Source organism: Salmo trutta, chromosome 2 (genome assembly GCF_901001165.1).
Source record: "Salmo trutta chromosome 2, fSalTru1.1, whole genome shotgun sequence".
NCBI classification, from domain to species: Eukaryota; Metazoa; Chordata; class Actinopteri; order Salmoniformes; family Salmonidae; genus Salmo; species Salmo trutta.
In genome coordinates, this window is record NC_042958.1 from 68,343,079 (window position 1) to 68,356,026 (window position 12,948).

The 12,948-nt window shown below is 38.5% G+C and overlaps 1 protein-coding gene across 1 annotated transcript in view; it reads left to right on the forward strand.

The window, feature by feature from the left end:
- Positions 1-12,948, forward strand: part of gucy2g (guanylate cyclase 2g) — a 90,967-nt gene that overhangs the window by 64,836 nt on the left and 13,183 nt on the right. The window contains exons 16-18 of the mRNA XM_029715323.1: positions 4,686-4,826; positions 5,024-5,216; positions 9,432-9,606. Of these exons, the coding sequence (XP_029571183.1) occupies positions 4,686-4,826; positions 5,024-5,216; positions 9,432-9,606 (509 nt within the window). The remainder of the gene's footprint in view (positions 1-4,685; positions 4,827-5,023; positions 5,217-9,431; positions 9,607-12,948) is intronic.

The window sequence follows — 12,948 nt, forward strand, 5'->3', positions numbered from 1 at the left end:
TAGCTAGAATTATGCACTTACCTTTGACAATCTGCATCAGATGACACTCATAGGACATTATGTTATACAATACATGCATTTTTAGTTCCATCAAGTTCATATTTATATCCAAAAACAGCATTTACAGTCGCGGTGAAATTCAGATTTTTTTTCGGCTCGAATGCTCCCAGTGAATCCAGCATTACAAATCACGGAATTACTATTCGAAAACATTGATAAATTATAATATTGTCATTCAAAGAATAATATATTATCATCTCGTAATTGCTACCGAATGGCCAGATCTCAAAATAACTTTACTGGGAAATCACATTTTGCAATAAACGTGGTACTATGCTATGAAAAATAAGCTAAGCTATAAGCTAAGCTATACAGTTAGCATCTTCTAATATCGATAATAACATTGTAAATATCCCCTTACCTTTGATTATCTCCATCAGAAGGCGCTGCCAGGTCCAGAACAAATGTGGTTTCTTTTGACAAAGTTCATAATTTATGTCCAAATAACACCAAATAGTTAGCGTTCAGTAGGCTCCCACAAAACGTGGTGGGTTGTGTAAAGTCACGCCGAAAAACTAAAAAAAACCTAGTAAATAATCTATTTACGTTTGTTCAAACATGTCAAACGTTGTTTAGCATTAATCTTTTGGTCCATTTTTAACGTGAAACATCAGTAAACATCAGTAATATTTTCACACAACCTATCAAGTGTCTAGAATAAACGATTATGACAAAGACACTCTTCTCAGATTTATGCGCAGGCGCAAAAAATGAAGTGATGACGTGTCAACTTCCAAGCATTCTAATTCGGTCTGTATTCATCACAGATGCTTCAAACAACTTTATAAAGATCGTTGACATCTAGTGGAATCCGTAGGAGTTGCGAACTGAATCCTTTCTCACTATGGTATCTATAAAACAATGACACTAAATAGTACAGTCACAAAATTCAATTTTTTTAAAATCTATTTTTCACAGGTTTTTGCCTGCAATATGAGTTTTGTTATACTTACAGACACCATTCAAACTGTTTTAGAAAATTCAGAGTGTTTTCTATCCAAAACTGAACAATAATATGCATATTCTAGCTTCTGAGTTGGTGTAGGAGGCAGTTAAAAATGGGCACATATTTTTTTCCAAAATTCTCAATTTCAGGTTTTAACTTCCTTGCACTGCCTGGTACTCAGCACTCTATTGTCCCTCTAATCACTCTGACATAAATGCAAATGTAATCGAAAATCTAATAAAACTGGAGGATCCCATCAGCTTTCTATAGGCTAGGCCTACTATAATTATTTCTCAACTTGCCTAATATTAAGCACATTGCTTATCTTTACAACAGGAATATAGCCTACTTGGCTGGCATGAACATGAACCACGGGAAAAGCATCATCCATTCACTATTTAAGTGCATACTGTAGATGACATGTCTTTTTTTCCCACTACCTTGTTTCGAGACAGGTGCATGATATTGGTCCCTTCTAAATCAAAACAAATTTCACACATCTATTATTTAGTATGTATAAAGACAAGATTAAATCAAGAACAGTCTGATGGGCGACAATATTAGCCTGAAAACAAAGGAGATCCGCACACTCTAGGAGCTCAGATGCAAAAATGTAATGTCCAACGTTTCGACAGGCAAGCTGTCTTCATCAGGGTATAATCACAAACACTGCGAGATGACTCGTTTATATAGTGTCAAAAGACACACACAGGTGTCTGTAATCATGGCCAAGTGTGGCCTAATATCATTGGTTAATTCTCAAATATTAAAATGGCATACAAAGAACAGCATACAAAAAACAAATGGATAGCATACGATCATAGATTCATTTTAGACTACACAAGCTTACAAACAATTACAATGGCAAAGTCACAATAATCACAAGAATGGCTTCAGATCAAAATCTGTGTTGAGACCGAAGGGAGCAAGGGTCTTTAAATTAAAGATCCAGGCAGCCTCTCGTTTTAACAATAAATTATCAAGGTCACCCCCTCTCCTAGGGAGGGTGACATGTTCGATGGCAATATAACGCAGAGACGAAATCAAGTGGTTTTCTTCCAAAAAGTGGGCCGCAACTGGGTAAGTCGAGTTTTTGCACCTAATGGTGCTACGATGCTCTGAGATACGTACTTTTAATTTGCGCTTTGTTTTACCCACATAATTTTGAAAAAGGTCATGTCTCGTTTAGTTTATAATTTTCTCAATGGCAATATTAATCTGATCATTTTTGTACCCCCCCTCCTTGAATTTTCTTTGCGTCTCAGCCATATTTCTGTCGAAATCTGATAGGCTAATATTTGCAAAAAACTATCACTTGTGAATTATATATTAGCGCTTGTGAATGATGCCAAGCTTGTGTGCAATAAGGCAAGAAACAGAGCATGCCTTTTTTGGCGACATTTTCAAATCATAGCCTCACCTCATGTAGCCTAGCCCATAGACCTATATGTTTTGATAAGGTTTATCAATAACTTCTTAAAAGTAAGCACATTAATCCAGTTTACAACGGGTGTAGAGCCTAATTGGCATACATATGCAGCGCGTGAGTTTCAACTTTGTGGAAGATCATTTTCATCGTAAAAATGTAGATTGATATTTAGCCTGACGAAAAGTAAATGTGGACAGAATTGAGCTATCTGAGAGAGCCATGTGAGTGAGAGATGCTTCAGAGAAATCCGCCTGGCGAAGGGAATTATAATTATTTTATTCAGCCCAAAGGGCAACAACAGCCACTGGCCGCAAAAGGGATGGATTTTTTTAAGCGGCATTGCGGCCACACAAGGGGGATGCTGTCGGGATATTCAAGGCATTATCAAGTGCGTGTCAAATTGTGAATGAGAGATGAAACGATGTGCAGCCTGTGCAACTAACAAAGCAGAGTTCATGCCTTTCATAGTACTTTTTTCAAATCATTATTAGAGTCGCATCATGCACACTTACATTGTATTAAAAATACAAACGTTGGGCTATATGTTTTGATCACAACTAAAGTTGCATAAATAACTCTATATGAAGCGTATATTTTAAGACCTATTTCTTTGTTAACCGCTCAACACAGAATGTGCGCACTCACTCAGAAATCTTTTGGAGAAAACATCCTTTCTACAGTATTTTATTCAGCTATGTTCAATTGTATTCTTCATACTACAAAATAATTGAAAAAGATAATGCCACGGAATTCTAAGCAAATCTTGTCTGCTAAATGAACTAGTGTAGCCCACAGACATATGGCACAGCCAGACCAGGGCCTAACATCAGGACAAAGAGTATGTTATTCTGTTCTTCTGAAATAGACTACATTTTCTTCATATCATGTTTTTTCAGACCTATCTAAAATACCTAATGGATTGATTGTGATGGTGTAGGCTATGGATTTATTATACTTTTTAAAATGTAAATGTGGATCCAGGAGACACTAAATGTGTTTATGTTAATTAATGATCAATTACCGTGAGACCGGCAGTTATTTGCTTGACAATCTGACTACCTTTAATGACTGCCACAGCCCTAGACAAAAGGAAGCAGTTGAAGCTCCTGCTCAGCTGGAAGAGTAGGGGACACCACTCCCTCAAGAGAAGGTGTCTCCTCGATGGTGTTAGTTCTAATTATCAGCGTAAGAACTCAACAGACACCATGAAAGCTTAAACCAAATGTGTTCGCCCATTTGGTCAAAACAGCTGCATCAGACAAAATACATATTCACACAAGCACTGATATTTAACCCTTTCTCCCATGCTGAGTCTCCTCCTACACATCTCAACAGCCAATGCATCTCTGTTGCTAGACAGAACCTTAGTGATACCTGCACTTCCTCACTTCATCTGACCTGACCTCTGCCCCAAAGTGCTCGCTCCTCCCCAACTCGCGGCTGTCATGTTGACTCGTACCAGACGGTGTCTTTCCTCCTCCCATAGGATCCCTGATGGCTAACAATAACATATCCTGACATAATGTAAATGTTATAAATCATCCTCTTTCCCTCAGTGAAAGGAATAAGTATATTTCATGATTTCATAAGTCAAGAAATCAGAACCCAACAATGGAAACCAGAGCCTCAGACGGCTCCAGCTGCAGGTCTCAAACGCCAGGACCTGGGGTGGCCCACTCACAATCCGATGTGCAAGCAGGTGGCGCCAGCTCCTAAAAACTCCAGGAGAAACCACTGCACTTGGTGGTACTCCTCACATGGCAAATCAGTAGGGTAGGACTTACACCAACCCGGCCGTGATGAATGGCAGGACTGGCTGAGTAACTCAATGATGACAGCTGTAGCGTCAATGGTGTCTTCCTCCCCTCGCAGCCACTCCCACCAGGCCTCAGCCAATTCACATTACAATGGCCATACTTAACTCATTAATGCAAACAAAGGTATAATTAGCATAAACATTGACATTCAATTAGTCACTCCTAAACTGAGGCAAATGTCAGAAGGGCTGGTCCATTTTTTGCTTAGTGGGCCTGTCTGACTTGTTTTTTTGCGCAAAATTATAATTATCTGGCTAATAATGGGGCCTTAATGAATAAAATGGACTGGTGTGTTAGCAATGCAAGAGAAGATTTTTGGTCCCAGGCATCCCTTGCCTAAGCTAATGATGTTTTCACTATCATTATTGTTTTCCTCACCTCATGTAATATCAGTCTATACCATTTATCGACTCATCTATTTTGTACTTCTCAGTCATGCGAATATCCTTGACAACATGGTGAACAAGTTGGAGAGCTATGCCAACCACCTGGAGGAGGTGGTTGAAGAGAGAACCAAACAGCTTACAGCAGAGAAGACCCGGTCGGACAAGCTCCTCTCCAGTATGTTACCAAGGTAACACAGGCCTTGTACCTACAAGCATCTGGATCATGTAAAAATGAACGTTCCAAGATAATTACGCTACAAATATTGAGATTTATAAGATATTATTTTTGCAGAATTCAGTGCTGTTTTGTGGACAGAACATTGGTGTAACATACCCTTTATATATATTTAACCCACTCCATTGACTTCCCTGGCTTGACTGACAGGTACATAGCGGACCATCTGATGGCTGGGAAGTCGGTGGAGCCTCAGGGTTATGACATGGTGACAATCTTTTTCTCGGACATCGTGGGCTTCACCACCATGTGCTCCATTAGCTCCGCCCTGGAGGTGGTCACCGTCCTCAATGACCTCTACAGTCTCTTTGATGAGATCATCAAGCTCTACGATGTCTACAAGGTACATTATACCTGTACAATCATTTTAAAGTGTTAGACAGACCCCAGCTTTTTTGGGGGTACCACTTCACCTCAAGTGACACCATTAACTTACATTGTTATTAGGGCATGGTAAAACTTTATTGAAGGTTACCCACATAAGGAATTCATAATCCCTACATAATGCATAAGCAGTAAATACGCATTTTAATAAATAACTTATGAAATGCTGATGTAGGCTACTGTTTATGAATACATTATGGGTTCTGCATGTGCCTCCTGCATGTGCCTACACCCCTTGACTTTTCTCCCCAAAATTGTGTTACAGCCTGAATTTAAAATGGATTCAATTTAGATTTCTGTCACTGGTCTACACACAATACCACATAGTGGCAAAGTGGAATAATGTCTTGAGTCAATAAGTATTCAACCCCATTGTTATGGGAAGCCTAAATTAGTTCAGTAGTAAACATTTGCTAAACAAGTTGCATAATACGTTGCCTGGACTCACTCTGTGTGCAAAAATAGTGTTTAACATGATTTTTGAATGACTACCTCATCTCTTTACCCCACACATACAATTATCTGTAATTTAACCTTTATTTAACTAGGCAAGTCAGTTATGGACAAATTCTTATTTACAATGACGGCCTACTCCATCAAACCCAAACAACGCTGGGCCAATTGTGCGCCACCCTATGGGTCTCCCAATCATGGCTGGTTGTGATGCAGCCTGGTATCGAACCAGGGTCTGTAGTGACGCCTCTAGCACTGAGATGCAGTGCCTTATTCCGCTACACCACTCAGGAGCCCCCAGTAAGGTGTGGTGGAAATTCTAACCAAGTGAGAGAGACTTTGTTATTTATTCAAACAATCAATCTTTATTATCGATTAAGAATTGCAATAAGGAAGCTGGTCAACGACCACCCATCGGTAATCGTTGAGTTACAGCTCTTTATAGCAAAGTACATCCTTCTGAATGTTCATGACAAACAGATGTGTATAAATATAGAAAGGTACATTATGCTATCAAGCAACAGACAGCGAGATTTACATTGCGCCAGGTTTCTGTCTCTAGGTCATTTACTGCTCGTTTACACAGGGTTATCTTCTCCTTAAACTTCTTATGGCTCAAATCCCGTTAACGGGATCGATTTGACACCATCCGGTGAAATGGCAGAGCGCCAAATTCAAAATAAATTATACAAAATATTTAACTTTCATACATTCACAAGTGCAATACACCAAATTAAAGCTGAACTTCTTGTTGATCTAGCCACCGTGTCAGATTTCAAAAAGGCTTTACGGCGAAAGAGAACCATGCGATAATCTGAGGACAGCGCCCAGCATACCAATCAGACTTCAACCCGCCAGGCGCAACACAAAAGTCAGAAATAACGATTTAATTCATGCCTTACCTTGAAGAACTTCTTCTGTTGGCACTCCAATATGTCCCATAAACATCACAAATGGTCCTTTCGTTCGATTAATTTCGTCGTTATATCGCCAAAATGTCCATTTATTTGGCGCGTTTGATAAAAAAAAACACCGGTTCCAACTCGCGCGACATGACTACAAAATATCTTAAAAGTTACCTGTAATCTTGATCTAAACATTTCAAACAACTTTCCTAATACAACTTTAGGTATTTTTTTTACGTAAATAATCGATAAAATTTAAGACGGGAAAAACTGTGTTCAATACCGGAGGAAAACAAAGAAAGCGCGTTCCAGGTCGTGCGCATCAAAACATTAGAGAGCTCTAGGCTGGACACTCGCTCTGGACAGCCGTACTTCTTCATTTCTCTAAAGAAAAACATCAACCAATTTCTAAAGACTGTTGACATCTAGTGGAAGCTATTGGAACCGCAAGCATATTTCTATTAAAACGGGCTTACCATTGAAAACCAATGGAAAACAGATTGACCTCAAAGTTTTTCCCTGGATGCATTGTGCTCGGGGTTTTGCTTGCCAAATCAGTTCTGTTATACTCACAGACATTATTCAAACAGTTTTAGAAACTTTTGGGGGTTTTTCTATCCACATCTACCAATTATATGCATATCCTAGCTTCTGGGCCGGAGTAGCAGGCAGTTTACTTTGGGCACACTTTTCATCCGGACGTGAAAATAGCGCCCCCAAGCCTAGAGAAGTTAACTTCTCTAGGCTTGGGAGAAGATACACAGATAAGATACACAGATAAGATACACAGATACAAATCATTCAATGGAATGCAGGCTGTAGGTTCTATCACCAAGCCATCATAAATCAATTGCTAGCGCCAAGCCCCAGAGGCCTAACGAAGTCCCACAGACATAGATGAGAGAGTACTGAGAAACCTTAGTCGATGCATAAACAGAATTAAACATAATCTTGTAATTTTGGATGGTGTATCAATACAGCCAGTCACAGCAAAGATACAGGCATCTTTCCTAACTCAGTTGCCGGAGAGAAAGGTAACCGCTCAGGGATTATGAGGCCAATGATTATGAGGCCAAAACAGTTACAGAGTTGATTGGCTGTGATAGGAGAAAACTGAGGATGGACCAACAACATTGTAGTTACTCCACAATACTAACCTAATTGACAGAGTGAAAAGAAGGAAGCATCCTGTGTGCAAAAACATGCATCCATGCATCCTCTGTGCAACAAGGCACAAAAGTAATACTGCAAAAAATGTTGCAAAGCAATTCATTTTTTTGTCCTGAATACAAAGTGTTATGTTTTGGCCAAATCCAATACAACACATTACAGATTACCACTCATCATATTTTCAAGCATAGTGGTGGCAGCATCATGTTATGGGTATGCTTGTAATCGTTAAGGACTGGGGAGTTTTTCAGGATAAAAAATAAATGGAATGGAGCTAAGTACAGGCAAAATCCTGTCCGAAAACATGTTTCAGTCTGCTTTGAACCAGAAACTGGGAGATGAAATCACCTTTCAGCAGGACAATAACCTAAAACACAAGACCAAATCTACACTGCAGTTGCTTACCAAGAAGACAGTGATTGTGTCTGAGTGGCCGAGTTACAGTTTTGACTTAAATCTGCTTGAAAATCTATGGCAAGACTTGAAAATGGTTGTCTAGCAGTGATCAACAACCAATTTGACAGAGCTTGAAGAATTTTGAAAATTATACTTGGCAAATATTGCACAATCCAGGTGTGGAATTGTAATCGGGTCAACTGTTATCGGGTCATTCTCATAAAAAATGTTTATAAAAAAAACGTCATTAACAAAAAAAATGGTTTCATAATTTCATAATTATGTTTTTGGATCAAATATGAAGCATTTGACAAACTTTTTTACAAAATGTTAAGTTCAACAAATTAATAAACAAATCAATATTTCCAATATTTTTTTTTACATTGCTCCCCTAATAAAAATGTCTGAGTTAAACATAGCACTGAAAATATGAATATTTCAAATGAAATTATACAAAAATATCATACAATTAAATCAGACTTTGTCCCAATTTGAGCTCTTTAGCTGTTTCGGTAATGAGAAGGCCAAGTGAGGTAAAGGGGGTGTTTGAGAATAAGAACCTCATTCTGAAGGCATATAAGTGAATAAATTGACTTAATTTGTGCTCATCTAAGGAATACTCTAGATAATTGGCTGGGGTAGGCCATCACTGTAAAATAAGAATTTGCTCTTATTTGGCTTGCCTAGTTAAATAAAGGTAAAATAAATAATAATAATGCATCATATTGTATTTTATTCAAATATGTTTGTTTTTTCTAATGATTTTTTAAAATAAAATGACCCAAGAATTTAATCCGGATGCATTTTGTTAATGAGAATTTGTGGTAAAAATGTTCAAAATTCTGGTGAAATTTTTTAATGGATTTAAAATAAGACGTTTTCCCAAAAACTAAAGATCTTAGTCCTCAGAATGATAGTTGATTTTTGCAGATGCATCATGGTTTTATAACACAATTTGCTACAGACATTTTAAAATTAGTTTCATGAGAATCACCCAATCGCTGCCAAAAGTGATTCTAACATGTATTTCTTCCACTTTGACATTACAAAGTATTTCTTGTAGATCATTGACAGAAACGGACAATTAAATACATTATAATCCCACTTTGTACAAAACAAAATGTGTAAAAAGTCAAGGGATGTGAATACTTTCTGAAGGCACTGTACAGTAGGTAGCCTTGTAAAGTTTACAGTGTATATTGTAAAGTTTACGGTGTATATTGTGGGCATTTATGTGTATTGTGTATCAGGTTGAGACTATAGGGGATGCGTACATGGTAGCTAGCGGGCTACCCATCAGTAACGGCATGAAGCACGCATCTGAGATTTCTACTATGGCTCTTCACTTCCTGTGTGCCATCAAGCTTTTCAAGATTCGCCACTTGCCTAATCAGAGCTTGTCTCTCCGCATCGGGATCAACTCAGGTCAGTATGTATGAACAACCTGTCAAATCGATTACCCAGACAGCGGCTGTTAGCCATGAAGTAATGAATCCTAACTCGAGATCTGTGTGTATAATTTAAAGGGTGACTGCATTTCCTGATTTGGCACAAAAACAGTGTCTACATATGTGAAAACAGCGCGTTTCTATGATCTGTGGTTAAAAAGATAAGGTCAAAGGAATTGGTCAAATGGTCAAGGTCAAATGATCATAAGGTCAAATTTACATTTTACATTTTTGTCATTTAACAGACACTCTTATCCAGAGAGACTTACAGTAGTGAATACATACATTTAATTTCATGCATTTAAAAAAATATATATATATTTTTTTGTACTGACATTTTTTTTGTACTTACATTCAAATGAATAAACTGTGATTTTCAAAACCTGCAATGAGTTTCTAGCCAAAGGAAAGGTATTTTCTTGCTCCCCACATCACCTTGAATCTCATAGTGTTTAAAAATCACAGTTTTTAACTCAATGATTTTTCTACGAAACATAGAAATGCAACATTTTCACATATTTTCACACTGGTTTGTGCTGGAGATAATTAAAATTATGTTGAAAAGTGATGGAGTTGCCGATGAAGAAATGCTAGCAGCCATGACGGAAGGCAGGCTAGAGTTGTCTTGGGGGTGTGGTATAATGTGGGAGTTTCTTGGGTGTGTTTTTGCCAAAAAAAGAAAGCCAGTAGTGAGTATGGCGAGGTAAGCTAAGCTAGCTTTCCTATGGAGAGAACAAAGTTTTGAAGTTGAGGACTTCTCCCCTCCTGATTGACTCATCATCTCAAGATGGTCAGCTAATTCCGTTCTATGTGTAGGCTAAAGCCTGCGCTGACCTTGTGTTTAGCCAAGCTGACAACAGCTAGCTAGCATAGCTTGGTGATAGCAGCAGCTGGCTATTCTATCTAGCTGATATTTCACTGCCAAATCAGTTATGGCAAGATAACAAGAGCCAGTGTCGAATGTGTTTTATAAGACACTCGTTCTATAACACCTTGCTACAAAAGTAGCTTGCAACTTAGTTTCAACGTTTCATCATATCATGTAAATACATGTTACTGTGGAAACGGTATCAACTGTGAGTTGTATGCCTGGTCTTGAGTCAAATCAGTTGTCCTACAACACAATATGCTATAACTGGCTAGGTTTGTCTATTGTCATCTCTCCTTATGTCTGCTGTAAGGTCTTTCCCAGGGGACATATCTCACAACTACTGATATCTCTACAACAGGTGTAGGCTACATGTGGACATTGCTCAAACATCACCCAGCTTGAGTGTAGATACATTTATCAACAACAACAAAAATCGCTGAGTGTGTTTATGATACAAAGACAAAACATTCGGTACTGTAAATATCATATTGATGTGCTTATAAAGACAGTATGCCTACACCTACCTAGCAAATAGAAATAAGTTGTGTGTATAGTACAACTTCAGCTGTCTAACCAGAACTAGAATTTGGCAGTCTAACCACACACTGACATGCACCCCACTGGGCACAGACGTCAGTTCAACGTCTAGATTTGATTTCCATTTGAATGAGTTGTCAACTAACATGAATTCAATGTGAAATCAACCAAAAATATCACACTGTCATTTAATTTAGGTTAAAAGCTGGGTGAAAAAAAGACGTCATGATACTCCGTTCTGGATAAGACAGAGTTCGCCTCAGCCTATGGATCCAGCAGGCAGAATTAAATAACTACCGGCAGATGTGAGATGCAGGAGGATGGCACTCTTCTCATACCACTCTGTAGGCTACTGGCCAATTCAAAGCTTCCTCCAGAAGGAAGCTTTGCATCGATCAGTAGCCTACAGAGTATTATGAAAAGAGTGCAGATGCTAACTTATGAAGATATTCTAAATTCTATTCAATCTGTATCGCGGAAATTCACTGTTACAGCGTGATTGAAATTTAAAGGCAACGTTCCCGTATTAGCAGAGACTGCATTCACGGTAAATGCTGCATATGTCGCCTCAATCGGAAATTACCTACACTTTGTAGCGCACAATCTGTAATGCTTCAGCGATACAGATTGACTAGAGTGTGTTCATAACTTTCAAGTGTAACTTTCAAGTGTAACAGTTCCATGTAGAATAACCCATAAATAACATTATACTGTAGAACCGTGTGTTCTGCTAATATAACCTCTTACAGCGCTCTTGATTCGCTGATCCCGTAAGCGGGATCAACATCCAGCGAAAAATCAGAGCGCCATATTCATAACCAAATCTAATAATTTCTGTTTCTCAAACATAGGACTATTTTACACCGTTTTATAGATACACTTCTCCTGAATCGAACCACGTTGTCCGATTTCAAAAAGGCTTTACAGCGAAAGCAAAACATTACATTATGTTAGGAGAGTACATCGTCAAAATAGCCACACCGCCATTTTCCGACCAACCACATGCATCACAAATAACCAAAAAACAGCTAAATGAAGCACTAACCTTTGACAATCTTCATCAGATGACACTCCTAGGACATCATGTTACACAATACATGCATTCTTTTGTTCGATAAAGTTCATATTTATATATAAAAACAGCATTTTACATCGGCACGTGATGTTCAGAAAATATTTTCCCAATAGCTCCTTCTTGTTAGCGCGTTCCGAAGGCTACTCAAAATGTACTGAAGCGTGCGGGACTTGTCGTCACGAATGTGCAAAAAATATATATTTACGTTCGTTCAAACATGTCAAACGTTGTATAACATAAATCTTTAGGGCCTTTTTCAACCAGAGCTTCAATAATATTTAAGGCGGACGATTGCATTGTCTTACTGAACGTTTCGGAACGAAGGGGTACCCATGGGCGCCCGCGTCATAGTAGTAATGGCCCTCCCGCTATGACCAACTTTCCAAGCTTCTCTTTCGGTCAGTTTCTACCGGAGAAGCCTCAAACCACTTTGTAAAGACTGTTGACATCTAGTGGAAGCCTTAGGAAGTGCTCAATGAATCCTAACTCACGGTGTGTTTCATAGGCAAAGACTTGAAAGTGATTCCACAAATCAGATTTCCACTTCCTGTTAGGATCTGTCTCGGGGTTTTGACTGCCATATGAGTTCTGTTATACTCACAGACACCATTCAAACAGTTTTAGGAACTTTAGAGTGTTTTCTATCCAAATATACTAATTATATGCATATCCTAGCTTCTGAGTTTGAGTAGGAGGCTGTTTAAAATGGGCACGTATTTTTTTCAAAATTCGCTGTAGCACCCCCTATCCTTAACTTGCGTCAAGAGGATAACAAAGTGAAAATATCATACCTTCATGTATGGTGTCCCGTATAAGACAGGATTTCCCTGACATGT